We start from the raw sequence: 15,715 nt of genomic DNA on the forward strand, positions 1-15,715 counted from the left end.
GTCAATCCATAAGTGTAATAATATTATTACGTTCATGTGTGAAGCTAAAAGGAATCTGACAAAGTATATCTCTTCTGTTTCTGTCAATAGCAGAACTATGTGTCTTTTTCTTTCCTTCTTTCGTCATCCTAATAATAATAATAATAATAATAATAATAATAATAATAATAATAATAATAATAATAATAATAAACGGTTACTGTTTTCCTTAGAAACTTTTGACTTTTAAGTCTACAGCAAAGAGTTCTGCCGACGACAATACACTGGATATTGTTTATAAAAGGACCGAAAAACATTATTCGCTAACTCATTGTCTATGGTTTGAACTGCAAGAAATGATCATATTTCTTCGCGGTAATGTGATTACAAACGTGAAATGTTGTGTTTCTATACAATTTCTTTTTCTCGAATGACTGGATAGTTTTTAAAAAAACCTTATATTGTTGTAAAGCAAATAAAAAGTATGTCCTAGTTGGGAATCGATCTGATGACCCCATGCACTTGAGCGCAGTGTGCTACCGATTACACCATAAAGACTTACTTGCAAGGAAAGCGCTATATTGAATGATTTGTCGAAAGAGTCCAAGTACTTTACATCGCAATGTATTTTTTCCTTGTTTCTTTTTTATTGTGTTCATTCTGCTTTTCGTAGAATGCACGAAAAAGCAAATACGTTTTTTGCCATGATGCTCAGGAATACTATTTTAACTGATGAGCAAATAGGTAGCTACTGGTGAAATGATATGGGGCAATGTGTAGTATGTTATTTTCATAGCAGCAAGGGTCAAGATACTATCCCGCAGAAAACATGCATAAACTTTCTTGACAGAGAAGACCACTCGTAATTGTACTCAGTTGCTGTGTTATAGGTCCGAACGTGAAGTGAGTGGTAATCGTCCTAAACCTATTACTGCACCTCAGAAAGCAGCGATGCAACATCGTAGAAGTACTTGTCTCTGGAAAATGACTGCGTGGTTAAGCGGAATGAAAATGGTGTGCTGTAAACAGAAAATGCGAACTATGACGGGTTTCATACCCAGGTCGTGCATCTGTCTGGTCAAGATTCGAGCAGTGAACGGGTGCCTTGTTTTCCAGAAGGTGGACACCATTGAATTTTACAGAATCACGCAACGCACGAGCAGTGAGGTATAGTATATCCTGGTAATTGTGGTACTCTTTGCCTGGAAACCGAGTAGTAATCCGCCATGCTTATCCCAAATAAACGAAATCATCACTTTGCTTGCTCAGAGTTGATCACAGACTTACTTTGGTGATGGTACGTCGACACGCTGTCATTGATTTCACAAGGTTTTTTTTTTCTGATTTTCTTCATTCTTACTATGCAAAGACCGCAATTATATCTTCTAGAAGGCCATTGCCAGCTCTTTTCCGGATCCTAGACCCACCTCTAAGATCCATGTGGTTCCTTAGTTGGAGGTTCGAACCCTTCCTTGAGCTATTCCTTTACATAAATACATAAAGAAAGAAAAAAATAGCAATCGAATACACCGCTTTAAAAACTCCAAATAAAATTATGATCATTGCCGTACCAATTGCTACAATGACAGCCTAGTGTTATAAGCTCCCTACAAAAGAAAAAATGTAAACATTCGAGAGTCATAACAAAGTAATACATTTCATTTATTAAAGCTCCGCATTCGATTGCTGTTTATTTATTTATTTATTTATATATTTATGGAAGACAATGACTCAAAGAAGGGTCCGGACCTCCAAATCCGAGGTCACAACCGTCTTATAGGTGGGTCTAGGTTTCAGGAAGGAGCTGGCTCTGGCCTTCACCTGGTGAGTGTGAAGAAAACCAGGGAAAACCTCGTCAAACCAATGACAGCGTACCGACATACCACCACTAAAATAGTCTATATTCAACTCTGAGCGACCAAAGTAATGATCACGTTTATTTGAGATCAGCATGGGGTATTGCTACTTGCTTTACAGGCAAAGAGTACCACAATTACCAGGATATACTATATCTCACCGCTGCGTGCGTTGCAGGATTCTGTGGAATCCCAAAGTGTGGCATGCTGGCAAAAGGTGTCTGTCTCCTAGAAAATAACGCACCCTATCACTGCTCAAATCTTGGCCAGACAAATGCACGACCCTCGCTATGAAATTCATCATAGTTCGTGATTTCTCTTGACCGTACACCATCTTCTTCGTACCACTTATCTACCATGTAGTCATTTCCTAGAGGCAAGTACTTCTGCGATGTTTCCACGCTGCTTTCTAAGGCGCCGTAATGGATTAAGACCATTACACCTTACTTCACGTCGAACCCATAACATAGCAACGGTACAGAGTTACGGGATTCACATTACCACATGACGTACATAGGTATACAGGAGTACACTTTTAAAATTTCATGTAAGAGTGGGCCAGGGTAAAACTTTCTGGCGCACCTCTTGTTAGCCGGCAAATTTCAAAGAAATCAGAGACGTGCAAATTACTCAGACTGCGACCCACGGTTCATAGAGGTAAAAATGTTCCAATGTACTTGTAGAATATCCCCTTGAAAGGAATGCATCGAATTACCAGTCACCCTGTATATACAAGATGGCAAAACCTGCTAAAATTTTAAACATCAACTACAACTTTTCTCCAAATCTACAACTATCTCAATACGTTGGCCCTCATTCCTTGTCGATATACACAAAATTCACCGAACACATAGCAATGCAAATTATACGTTAAGGAGTAATGGTTATGAGCCTGCGTACAATTTAGTGAAGAATGTATGATACCAATATGCAAATTTCTTTAACTGAAAATATCGCAGAACGGGTATTCGATATCGAGCATCAGCAACTAAAACTCAAATTTTATGTTGTATTGATGCAAATTAATACGGATTTAAGCCTATTATGATTTTTACTAGCAAAGTATCAGTATAAGAATGCTGCATTATTTAATACTAGACACGGGTATTAACATTAATGGAATAAAGAATACAAATAACATACAGATACAAAATAATACTATCATCATATACCAGATTGCCAAAAATTGTTTGAGCTTTTTGGGTCAAAATTAGGATCACATCTGTAGTGATTTTAAACAACATTCTAAAGCAACTTAATGACAATGTTGTTCGATGATCTTTCTGCAATTTATCAGACAAAACACCATATGCTATTTAGTATAGAAATTCTGTGGCTTCTGGTCAAAAATTGTGACACTTAATTTTCACATGTCTGTTCTGAATCTAGATGAAATTTCTTTCAAGAAGTATTGAATACGTCAAAACAAATAGTAGTCTGAGAGTGCCGGGTCCGTGCTAAATGGTGCATGTGTTCAAACGTTCCAGTAAAGTTCCCTCAGTTTCTGCTTAAATATCTTAGTTTAAAGATGTATAAGGTCTGACGTTGTCAGCGTTGTGTAGACTCTTTCCGTTCACCAGTTCATGACGGTTCTTTTTTATTACTAGGTGCACTCGGGCTGCAAATTGTGTGCAGTACAGATTCAAATTTATCGTTCTGTCTAGAAACAACAGCTTGTGATCCACGATGTCGTTCCAATCTAATCAAACGCACAGCATAATCTTCTGTATAAGTTTTGTCACGGATTGTAGACCTACTACTCACTTCAACCACGATTATTTTCCTTCAAGGGTTATCCATATTTTATCACTTGTTATCAACCGGTTCAAAAATAACTCTAGTTCATTACGTTTCAGTAGAGATTGGTAGATGCAAATTGGATCGAGTAATTCATTTGAGTCACATTATATAGCACCCCAACCTCAAGCGTTTATATAGCCATCTTTTTCAAAATGATGGATATTTGAGTCGAGGTTTGGTGATGGATGTTTAGGTCATTGTCCGTATCGATACTGCCTCACTCGATTTTTGTGAGAATGTCATTCACTTGTACGATTGGTCATCCACTGAATTAACATCAAAATTTCAAAACGAAAGCGACTGAATCATCTTTAGAATGTTGCTGTTAATAACATGTTTGCTTAAAAATAAAACAGTTTTCTTCACGGGTCTATAAAATATTTGTGCCTTTTATCGAAACAAAATTGTAAAATGTAGCGGAGTTTAACAGGAAATTCATTCATCTTCACAGTGGAATAATGTACGTCTAATTGTAAGAAATCCAACCATTTTGTACATGTACTACTATCAACTATAAGCTGTCCAATGAATCTAGGCTTGTCACACTACTATGTACATACTCTGAAAGTTGGCACACTTACTTCAGTAATAATAGAGGCGGTTGCTAAATTATTTAAAATACACCGCAGCTCGCCATCATTATATACTGAGACATTTGACACCGTCAACGTTGTGCATCAAATAGGTATTTTGATGAATATATCAACAGTTATTATGAAAAAAGCAGAGGAAGCCAGATGTGTGTTAACAATGTCGAGCAATTGCTACGACTGGAAATTACCTCAAAACTATATTGAATGCAGAGACAATAGCAACACGATCAAAATACGAAACAACAGACCTATGTTGAAGACAATGGAAACGAGTAAAAGCTTACTGCAAAATTTACCGAAAAATGTGAATATCAGTTGTAGAGCTTTCCCCTCCGGTGCTTGAGATCCCTGGTTCGATCCCAGCTCGCGCCAACATTAACCTCCACTTCCGGTTTGAGTAGCCCATTTTCTTGTTTTTACTCATTCACAAATGCAGGCATACCAACACCTATAAGATTCTAAATACAGCCAGCGACAAAAATTCTTCCTGTTTGGTTGAATTTATTTTGGGAATAACGTTGGAACGTACCTAGTTTCACTGAGTTTCAAGGTCAACTATCCAGTCATCCAATGTCAACTCTAGCATTATCTTACACATTTTTATTTCCAATCAATGCAAAAGGCAAGTTTTTCATCCTTTTATTAATCTTGTAAAGATAGTAGTAGTTTCACGAAGTCAAATAATGTTTATGGGTGCAATATAACGATTACGAGATAACATTGGAAATATCCATTAAACTTTCATTGAAGTTGATTTAACAAACTCTAATCCATTTCATGATCAAATACACATGATACATACCTACTTCCATACTGATATAGAAACATAGAGGTAATACATAGTCTACCGAGAGAGTATTATTATCTTATTATGAGTAAGGTAATTGAGATTTTAAACAAAACTCAGTATCTATATTTCTAGTTTCCTGCTTGGTGCAAAATTTCTCATGTTTAATAAGGTATGTTTTTTTTTTTTTTTTTTTTTGAATTTACCAGTATTAACTATGCGAGACGAATCTACAGTTTAAGGTTGACCATAATAGATTCAGATTTGAATGTTCTCCCATCAGGAGTCAAACTTGAAACCCCTACATCAAAAGACGCGTGTTCTAGCCACTAGACCGAGGGCTAGACTCAAACGAGCGTGTTTCTAATTGCAGTTTCCTGATAGACTAGTAACTGTAAGGTTTAAAATAAATTTACAAGTATTTTCGTTTTCATTGAGTTTATGCGTAAGACTATTTTACTTAGGCGCCTCCACATATATAAATATTTCTGGAAATTGGTTTCTTCAAGATAGAGAAACCCAAATAGCAACAAAAGCTCACCAGAGAGAGCAACACTAACACCATAGAGTCTGCGAGTAAACGTCTCACTTCCACAACCTAAATGTACTAATTCATAGACATTATTCTGTTTCCAAAGGCATCCTTGCAATCGTGTGTGTTTTGAAAATTTCTTCACATTGCATATTGCACACGCTAGTATTTCGCGTAAACGTCAACTCTCAGGGAACACACTTTCTGTCACTTTATTCATGTACAGAATGTCATGTAGTATGGTATGAACTGATCACCTAATATGTTAATCTCCCTATCTAAACAATTAATAGCCACACGTCTTTCTCCAAGCACTACCTGTTCAACTTTAAACACTACGCTTCAGTCCAGCCATCGAGAAACGACATACTCTTGGGTCATCATTTAAGCTTACGAGGCCACATTTAAACTGTCTTCTCCATAGTTTTACAACTGCGCGATAAGATGGGTATTCTTCATAATACATTCTTGGCATATTTTCATGTATTGTTAGTGCCGATTTTCCTCGAAGACGAAGGAACACAATCACAGCTTGGTATTGGATTCACACGTCTTTCTGACGCAGCCTAGAATTCTGACTGTAACGTCAATTTAATAGGACGTGTACATACACAAATTGGCACACATATTAGAAATGAAATGAAATGAAATATTTTAGTTGTACATCCCACAGTTATGCCGGTTAGGATAAAGGAAACGGTGATGATGAGTAATGGATGAAATTATGTGATGAAAAGAGTGGTAGGGAACGGGAGAACCCCGAGAAAACCCACGCACACCACACATATTAGAAAAGTACCGACCTATCCCAATGGAAGTTTGTATATTGCTGGGACATCTCTATAAGGGAAAGAGTAATAACTTTCTGGTCTCTACTTGTACGTAACCAATTTTCCCCAGCTTCTTACATACATTTAACTTCATACATTAAGGAGAACACATGTTTATGTAAGTTCGAACCTCAAAAGTTAATTATAAATACTAAATACACATCTAAAATTAAACCTGATTTGGTATGCTTCAAGACATGTATGTTAAAAGATAATCATGAAGGGATCTAAAATCCTGTTAATTAATCTAATGTATCATTTTAACAACAAGAATGTATTAGACAAGAACCGAATATTATGTCAGAAGTATCCAAGATCTGATCCGATGCTTAGTAACTTCAGAAATAAACTCTGGCCCACATAAAATGTCACTAAATTTCCTGTAATTATTTCCCAACAAATAATGGGCAAGTAACAAATGTGTTTCATGTGTTTAGCCTCCTTCAAAACAATCACTGAAATAAACTTGGAATTGATTTTTATACTCCCTTTGTACAAGCACCTGACTATTCATACCACGAATGTTTTTCATTTATTATAGTTTTATTAAAAACAATTTTTTACATTTCCAAATATGTACTTATTGTGAGTGATAGTTAAACCACTACATAGATTTTGAATAATTTTACTTTTCAATTAAAATTTTGCGGAATGAAAGTCTATCACTACCTGAACATACAAGAATGTTAAAACTTATTTTTCATATAAAGACGTCAGTTGGAAGAAATAATACATTTTTAACTGTGTCTTTGTGTAAAAGCACATGGATTTTTTTTTAAAAAAAAATAGGCGGTTAGTCGTGTATTAGTGAGACTGTGCCTAAGACCCCTCCATATTTGAATATACTCTGCCATTAGAGATGTTAAACACATTAAAATGAAATGGCGTATTTAATGTTCTACAATTATTATTCGAAGGTAAAATGAGACTGATATTGCATACAAGTGGATAGTGATGAAACATAAAAGTGAAACGATATAGAATACTGAGAAAACCAATAGGTACAATGTTGACCACCTGAAATTGGCGTTTCCTGGCTCGAAACAGGCACCGTGGAAAGAGCACTCTATTAAAATATAGGTAAGTTACATTCATTTTAGCACACGGTATTGTACAATCGTTTCTTGTGTGAGGAACTTATTCATGTATTACCTTAACAAGATTCATAATACGATCCCCCTCTTCTGGAAAGTGTCTTATAGCCCACATGTATGCCTGTTTGGTTAACACGTATATTTCAGAGTAAGTTACAGACTTCACATCTGTCTTACATGGGTAGCTGATGATCAGGGACGTTTCACCTAATAGTGTTCCTGCAGACAATGACACAAGAGGACTCTCATCGTCTTCACTTGAGCATATCTGAAATTCGAAGAACAAAATATTTTAACATTCAAAGCATGATTAAAATTTATTTTGATTTACGTAAACATACACCCTTTTGCTAAAAAAAATAGTGATTTGTATCTTTTGAATCTTTAACATACTATACAAAATTCACATTAATTGCTTTTATAACTGATTAGCTGCTGATAATCGTTTAGGATATAACAAATATATCAACACTTAACAACACGGTATAAGAAATCGAAATATTCACTGAATGTGTATTCCTTTCTGATTAGAAAAAGGCACACCGTAACTAACCAATACTTCCAGTTATTTTCAGCATTCATGATGATTTCTTTAGTACATTATACCACCGACAAACTATAACAATATGCATGATTTCATTGAGGTTCTTTATTTCCGGATAGTATATAATATGACGTTCAAATGAAGAAAGAATTGAATTTTTCCTGGCTACGTGCTTTTAGTTACTCCCCGTGGGCTATCTGCCAGATGAAGGTATTATTATCCGACGTTGCGAATGCAGATATTTCATTCATCTTCAGGTATTATTATAATCCTTGAAGACGAATTCGACAGCTGCATTCGAAACGTCCGATGTCAATACCTTCACCTGGCTGATAGTGCGCGAGAAGAGATGCTAAAAAGATTGCTAATTAATTATGATAACTACTTACTATCTGTTTTCTTGTTTGCATAGATTTTAATGATTTTATGTAGCAAATCGCGATCTGATACAGCCCTTTAAAACCTCAGGGACAACATTTTTTCTTTCACTTTACTCCGCATATTCTGTGTTCAATTTATTATAGTAAGTGGCAGTTTCTCATTCTCTGAAAATAAAGACCTGTATTCTAAATGTACCTTTATATATGAACACCAAGAAGAAAATGTAGTTATAATAAAATTCCCTCACCAATGAATATCAATGAGATAAAATTTATAAAATACCGTCACATGAATAGCGTTACTTATATTATTTATGTAAAGATTCTTACTTAAAATTTACTTTGTAATAATACGGAAAAGTGTGTAATAATCATATTTCCCTTTGGTATGGAACCTTCAAAAGTTGAGTTAGTGGAGCTTTCACATACATAGTTCTGTGTCTATATATTCAACGGTTAAAAAGGAATTATTTTCTGTGCATCCACTATATTAAATTATTCTCTCCTACCTCTTTCAAGTTCGTATTCCAGTTCTTACAAAGCTTATTAAAAAATCGTTCGCATATAGTGTCGTGCTTTAACAGTTAAAAATTTCCTCATCCAAATCATTATAGTGAGATGCTATCAGCTATAGCAACAGGGTTGAATCGTGACTGTTTGCTAGGTGTTGGGACATGCCGGCGTTCAAAGTAAGGTAAGAGGCAACACAGACCAGAATATTTTCGCCGATGCCCAGATCTCAAACCTGACCTCTTTTGGCAGTAGGCAGACTTTGTCGTATACTAGCCGTCAGGATAAAGTAATTCTTATTCTCTCGAGTGGAGTATTCCTATCTAGTGTATGCTGTTTATTATGAAGTCTGTGTTGTAAAGACTGCATGTTCTACTGAATATTTGGCACCTGTTCTAGAATGCTCAGAAAATAATGAACAACGTTTATGGCTACCTCAAAATCCTAATGAGATTTTGGTATATAATGTTGTATTAGTGACCATATTCTCAGCTTCATCCGTGAGAGGGAAATAGTGCCCGCATATGATCTTATCGTAATAGAGACAAATAACCCAGCTTCTCTCATCTCCCCATTAAAATAATATATATAATTCAATCGGTCAATAGTTCAGAAGAAATATGTAAATTCCATTACAGTGCCGCAGTCTTATCGCGATTTCCTTTACACGTGTTAGGTTCATGTCATGTTTATTGTTATTTGAGACGAAAATCGAACATCCACTAGATATGGAAACATTTTATGCATTTACAAGTAACAACAGTCAACAGGTGTTCATTGGCAGTGTCCTTACATGTATCAACAACCATTAACAACTAATGACATTCAATTGGCATTCATTAACATTCGCTTTGAATCTATTAATATCCGATGGACCTCAGCTCGTCCATGTCCATCGTGTTTTAACTTCCAAGTGTCAACAGTACGGAAGAAAGTATTGCAATTGTAAAAATGAGAAAGAAAGAAATCTAAATTGCAATAATTTACAAATTTAATACTCAGAAAAAGAATTATTTATGGATATAGTCCTTCTCTTTGTCGCAACATTAAAGTAATCATCTCTAAAGGTCGTACCCTTAAATGCATTGAACCAACCTTTAAACTTACGGTTTCTGTGAAATATGCAGCAAGGATTTTTAAATTTTCTTCCTATATCCAAAAGTAAGAGTGCTTTACTGTGAGGTAGAAAAAAAAACAAATACTCAAAACCAATTTTACCGACATTGCTTATATTTCATACATTAGTACTTAATGAATAAGTGTGCAAAATGCTATAAATTATTTTTTCTGAGAAAAAGGTCAGAATTTGAAATTTAGTCTTTGCGGGGAGTTTTTATTTTCTGACAATTTTCTTTAAAATTACTCCGAAATTTTTAATTATGTCTTATAAATGTGTAGTCGTGCAAAACTTAATAGCAAATCATCGAAATTCTATTCATTCATAAAAATTGAAAAGGAGATTCTATGTAATGATCTATAAACCTACAATGATAAATATATCAATTTAAAGGAAACTTTATGCAATATCCAAGTCAAGTTACAGAAGTTGTTTCCATAAGCAACAGTGGATGGTATTCAAGAAAATGTGACGTACATTGTTAACTGAAGTGAAAGTTATATGCGTACAAAAATGACTTTGTCGGTAGATAAAACTTTATTTGATATCCATGTAATTTGATAACTGCATTGCATCACGTTTTCAGTGTCCCTAATCGAATGCAATGCTACTAGATGTTGTATAATATTTCATTTAACTTAATTTTTTTGGAGGTTTTCTTGAACGGACATTATATTCCCAATCACCCCATAACTTTTCGCTTGGATTTAAGTCAGGGGCAAAGAAATGATGTAGTATATTATAATGAAAGAATATAATCCCTTCTATCTCCGGTACCGTGGCGAGGAGCAGGATAGTATGGAAAGATAAATGATTGACTGTCAACTAAATATCTTCTCCAAAACATTAATTTCGTCTCAGCCCACGGAAAATCGTACACAATGATTTACTTCCATGTCTGTTTTGATGTGTGAAGTCGTTCCTTAGACGAGAAAAACGAGTTGAATGCCCCAAAACTCAGGATTATATTGGTGAACAGTGGCACAAAGTACCATTTAATGACGAAACAAAAGTGAATACCTACGTAAATGATTCTCATTTTACGATAAATTGAATATGTGTAAGAGTACTTAATTTTGCGTGACTGCTAGGAACTCAAAGTATCATATCAAAAGTATTTTGAGGTGTTTGTTTTGGTGAAGTTAATAGAAATCACATTTGCGATGGCGTTGTTAATGTACAAACGTGCAAAATCCCTTTAAGGCAGCGTTTCCCAACCGGTGTGCCGCGGCACACTGGTGTGCAGTGAATAGGCCGCTGATGTGCCGCGAGGAAATCGAAACAAAATTATTAATTCTATAGAAATCAAATTACAAAACGTAGGGAAAAATGTAAATTTCTATTTCACACTACTATGAACCTCTATGAATCTACAATTTTAAGTTCATACCCTATTACTTTTTGTACGTTTTTAATGTTGAAAAAAGTATTTATCATTGTTATGACCATTATTGTTTCTTTATTGTTGCAGTCTATTTCGTAACTTGAAAATTTAAAATATCATTCAATCTCTTCGACAAAGCAAACGTGCATACAAATTACGTACGTTTGTGTTTTAAAAGTAGAAGAGATTTGTTTGTTCGTTCGTTATTTAGTGATCTTCCTTCTTAGTGAAAAGTTGGATACAGTTTTTGAAAAAGAAAGCGTATTTTTGAAAACCTCAGTCCAGTATTTCGTTGCAATTGTTTTCTATTTTTAAATTAGAATGAAGAATAAGCATAATGATTTACCGCTGGGGAAAACTAGTGATCGAACTTTCTTCTCTGTGAGAAGATCAGTGATCACAGAGAAAAATACACTGTGCTTTATGTTTACAAATAATAATATCTGTAAGTGTGCCGCAAGAATTCAAGTTATACCCGTAGTGTGCCGCAAGTTGAAGAAGGTTGGGAAACGCTGCTTTAAGGTAAAACCGACAATTTTTTGTAGATATTTAATCAACAGTGAATCTTTTACTATTTACGACGATATTGCTCATTGTGAACCGTACCAGTCTTGAAAGGATTATATGCTATGCTTAATTCGTGTTAATCCAGTCCCTTGCCCTTGAGTTAAATCCAATAGAAAATTCCGGAGAGTTTTAAAACATAATTCTCCTTTAATTGAAAATGAAATGAAATTTTTGAGTTTTACGTCCCACGGTTATGCCGGCTAGGCTAAAGGAGACGGTGATGATGAGTAATGAATGAAATGGTGGAATGAAGAAAGTGGGAGGAAACGGGAGAACCCCGAGAAAACCCACGCACACGGTGTTTGTCCACCACAAAGTTCACTTGGCGGGAGCAGGGTTTGAACCCGAGACCCTAGCACCAGAGGTGAATGCTCTACCACTGAGACACCGCGGCCCCCCTCCTTTAATTGAAATAACGTCATATGTCATCTGGCAACAATGGATTTTAATAAATATACTGTAAAACTTAGCGAACACCATGGCAAAATGAGCCAATGGAATCATCAATTCACATGACCATCCAATCAATGATTATCCTAATTTGTGTACGTGTTTAAACTTTAATAAGGTTAACAATGTTCCTAACATTTTCCTAAATATCGTTCAAGTGTTGCAGATGTAAACAATTCTGTAAATTAATTTGTATTTTCCATAAAATTTCCTCTAAATTGATACGTATATCTTCATAAACGAACAAAATTACATGAATTTATTGTTGTTCTTATATGACTACATTTGACAAACAGCTCCACAGTACACCATAAGCTGTTTTCTAGGAAACACTCACAATCATTAGTTTAAATTTAAACGTAACTTTGCTTAGGACGAAATTTCCAGAAAATTTTCAGTTTCAATGTAGATAGTTCATATATATGAAAATCATTGGTAATTGAAAAATGATACAAATTAAAGAAATCGAAGCCATAAGGTTAGGTGGGTAGCCCGTATAATGGTACCATTTTACCCTGGAACAGTTTTACCTCTGGTAAAACTCTACTAGGGGTAAAGATATCCCGGCTATAACGCGGGACCAGATTACCCCCATATAAAATACCAGTAAATAAAGCACTGTTCCAAATATTTTTCTACATTAAGTTAAATGCATTTAAATACTAATTAGCTCACACGACTCCCGGTCCATTTGCCCTATTATACCCCTCCTCCAACGAAAAGCAGCAAAATAGCACTCAAAAAGGGAAATTAAGGCAATTAACATAGGATTTACTTAAAGCATATCTCCTGCATTAGTACTCATACCTGTATACTAACAACTGTCAGAAGATTAAATTCAGTAATTAACGTAGGAAATAATGGTGGGTAATCATGTCCCGAGATCAGATTACCCCCATACAAAACATGAGCTAATGAAGTGATATTACAAATGTTGTCCTATATTAAGTTAGGCAGTCCCAAACATTAATCAGTTCACACGACGCTCTATTCATTTGCCCTATTGTACCCTCCCCAACGGCAAAATAGTACTCATAAAGAAAAAATCAATGCGATTAATGGTATTTCCGGTTTTACCGTTGACCACCATAGAACAAAAACGGTAATAGATAGCGAGATGTGGTTTTCTGCAATCGATTAAGCGCTTCAAGAGCATACTTCAATTCCATCCACAACTTTATTTTGTGGATGCTGTTTGCCACTCTTTGTTGAGGGAGGAGTATAATAGGGCAACTGAATAGGATGTCGAGTGAACTTAATAGTGTTTGGACTGTTTAACTTAATATATACCAACATTTGTAATATCACTTTATTTGTTTGAGTTTTGTGTAGGGATAATCTGATCCCGGGACAAGATTATCCCTCTCCATTATTCCCTATGTCAATTACTGAATTTACTCTTCTGACAGTTGTTATTATACAGGCATCAGTAGTAATGCCGGAGATATGCTTGAAGTGAACGCACCGTTAATCGGTAGATTTTTCATTTGTGAGTACTACTTTGCCGCTTTTTGGTGGGAGAGGGGTATAATAGGGAAAATGAATACAGAGTTGAGTGAACTCATTAGTGTTGGGGGCTGTTCAACTTAATATAGGAGAACATTTGCAACATCACTTCATTAATTTGTGTTTTGTATGGAGGTAATCTGATCCCGGGACATGATTACCCCCTCCATTATTTCCTATGTTAATTAATGAATTTAGTCTTCTGACAGAAGTTAGTATACAGGTATGAGTACTAATGCCGGAGATATGCTTTAAGTAAATCCAATATTAATCTCCTTGATTTTCTCTTTGTGAGTGCCATTTTGCTGCTTTTCATTGAAGGAGGGGGATAATAAGAGAAAGGACTAAAACAGTGGGCGAAGTAATTAGTGTTCTGAGGTGTTTAACTTAATATGGAACAACATTTCAAATGTCACTTCATTTGCTTGTGTTTTATATGGGTGTAATCTGATCCCGGGAGACGATTACCCCTCCATTATTTCCTATGTTAATTACTGAATTGAGTATTCCGACAGTTGGAGTATACAAGTATGAGTACTAATGCCGGAGATATCCTTTAAGTGAATCCAATGTTAATCGCCTTGATTTTCCCTTGTGAGTGCTACTTTGCCGCCTTTCGTTGAGGGAGGGGTATAATAGGGCAAATGGACCGGGAGTCGTGTGAGCTAATTAGTATTTAAATGCATTTAACTTAATGTAGAAAAATATTTGGAACAGTGCTTTATTTACTGGTATTTTATATGGGGGGTAATCTAGGCCCGCTCTATAGCCGGGTATCTTTACCCAATAATAAATTTTTACCGGGCGTAAAATGGTATCGTACAGGTAGCCGTTTTTAAGGGTATAATTAATCTTCTATTCCTTACTTCCCTGGGAGTGAAATTGTCTTCTAGAAACTAAGTTATGTAGTAGCACTGGTTGGATTTGCTGGAATTCAGTCCGGGAAACCCCTGAGTGCACCTTCATCTTTACCATGGGTGTCAAATTGCCAAAATAAATCTTGGAAGGTTACAAGCGTCTACCATCATTTATAATATTGCTACTTTGGCTCACCTCAATATTCAGAAGGCGTGAAGAGAACCACTTCTTAAATTTTTTCAATTGCCACAGAATAAAGTGTAGAAGTTTATTGTTCCAGAGTATGTATCTTTGAAAATTTGAGTGATCAAGCTCATTTGCTCGAATGGGTAAAATTTCCCTAAGTTCCAAATTTGGAATGGGGCCACGGCGGCTCGGTGGTAGAGCGTTCATCTTTGGTGAATGGGGTCCTGGTTCGATTCCAGCTCGCGCCAATTGAGCTTTGTGGTCGCCAAACACCATGTACGTGGGTTTCTGGGGGTTCTTCCGTTTCCTCCCACTTTCTTCATTCCGCCATTTCATTCACTTCTCATCATCGTCGTCTCCTTTAGCCTAGCTGGCATAACCATGGGACGTAAATCTTAAAAATTTCATTTTCTGAATTTGGAAGGTATTTCTCCTACTTTATCCTACATAATCAGGCTCTATCACGTCAAACGGCCTTATCTTAGGTTATATGGTTTCATTCTAGTTCACAGGACATGGATATCACACACTTCACTTAAATCGTGGCAGAAGTGTATTGTCCCACCCTAAATTTGGGATTGACCAAAAATTAAATACGATAAACGTTACATACGAGTTAGAGTATACGACTCTGTAACTTACGTGATCCCTTTTCTTTCTGTCAAAGATTTAAATTTGCTAAAAAATATATGTTATCAATACATTTTATGTAGTGTATACATTTCACAACTGTATGTAAATT

General features: G+C 35.6%; 1 protein-coding gene across 3 annotated transcripts in view; it reads right to left on the reverse strand.

The window, feature by feature from the left end:
- Nucleotides 1-15,715, reverse strand: part of LOC145673400 (uncharacterized) — a 537,699-nt gene that overhangs the window by 368,971 nt on the left and 153,013 nt on the right. For 2 of the 3 annotated variants that reach the window (XM_081743061.1, XM_081743062.1), the window contains exon 7: nt 7,530-7,739. The exons of the other annotated variant lie outside the window; for it this stretch is intronic. In XM_081743061.1, the coding sequence (XP_081599187.1) occupies nt 7,530-7,739 (210 nt within the window). The remainder of the gene's footprint in view (nt 1-7,529; nt 7,740-15,715) is intronic. 3 annotated transcript variants of the gene reach the window in all.

Source organism: Thermobia domestica, chromosome 16 (assembly GCF_964235325.1).
Source record: "Thermobia domestica chromosome 16, izTheDome1.hap1.1, whole genome shotgun sequence".
Classification (NCBI taxonomy): domain Eukaryota; kingdom Metazoa; phylum Arthropoda; class Insecta; order Zygentoma; family Lepismatidae; genus Thermobia; species Thermobia domestica.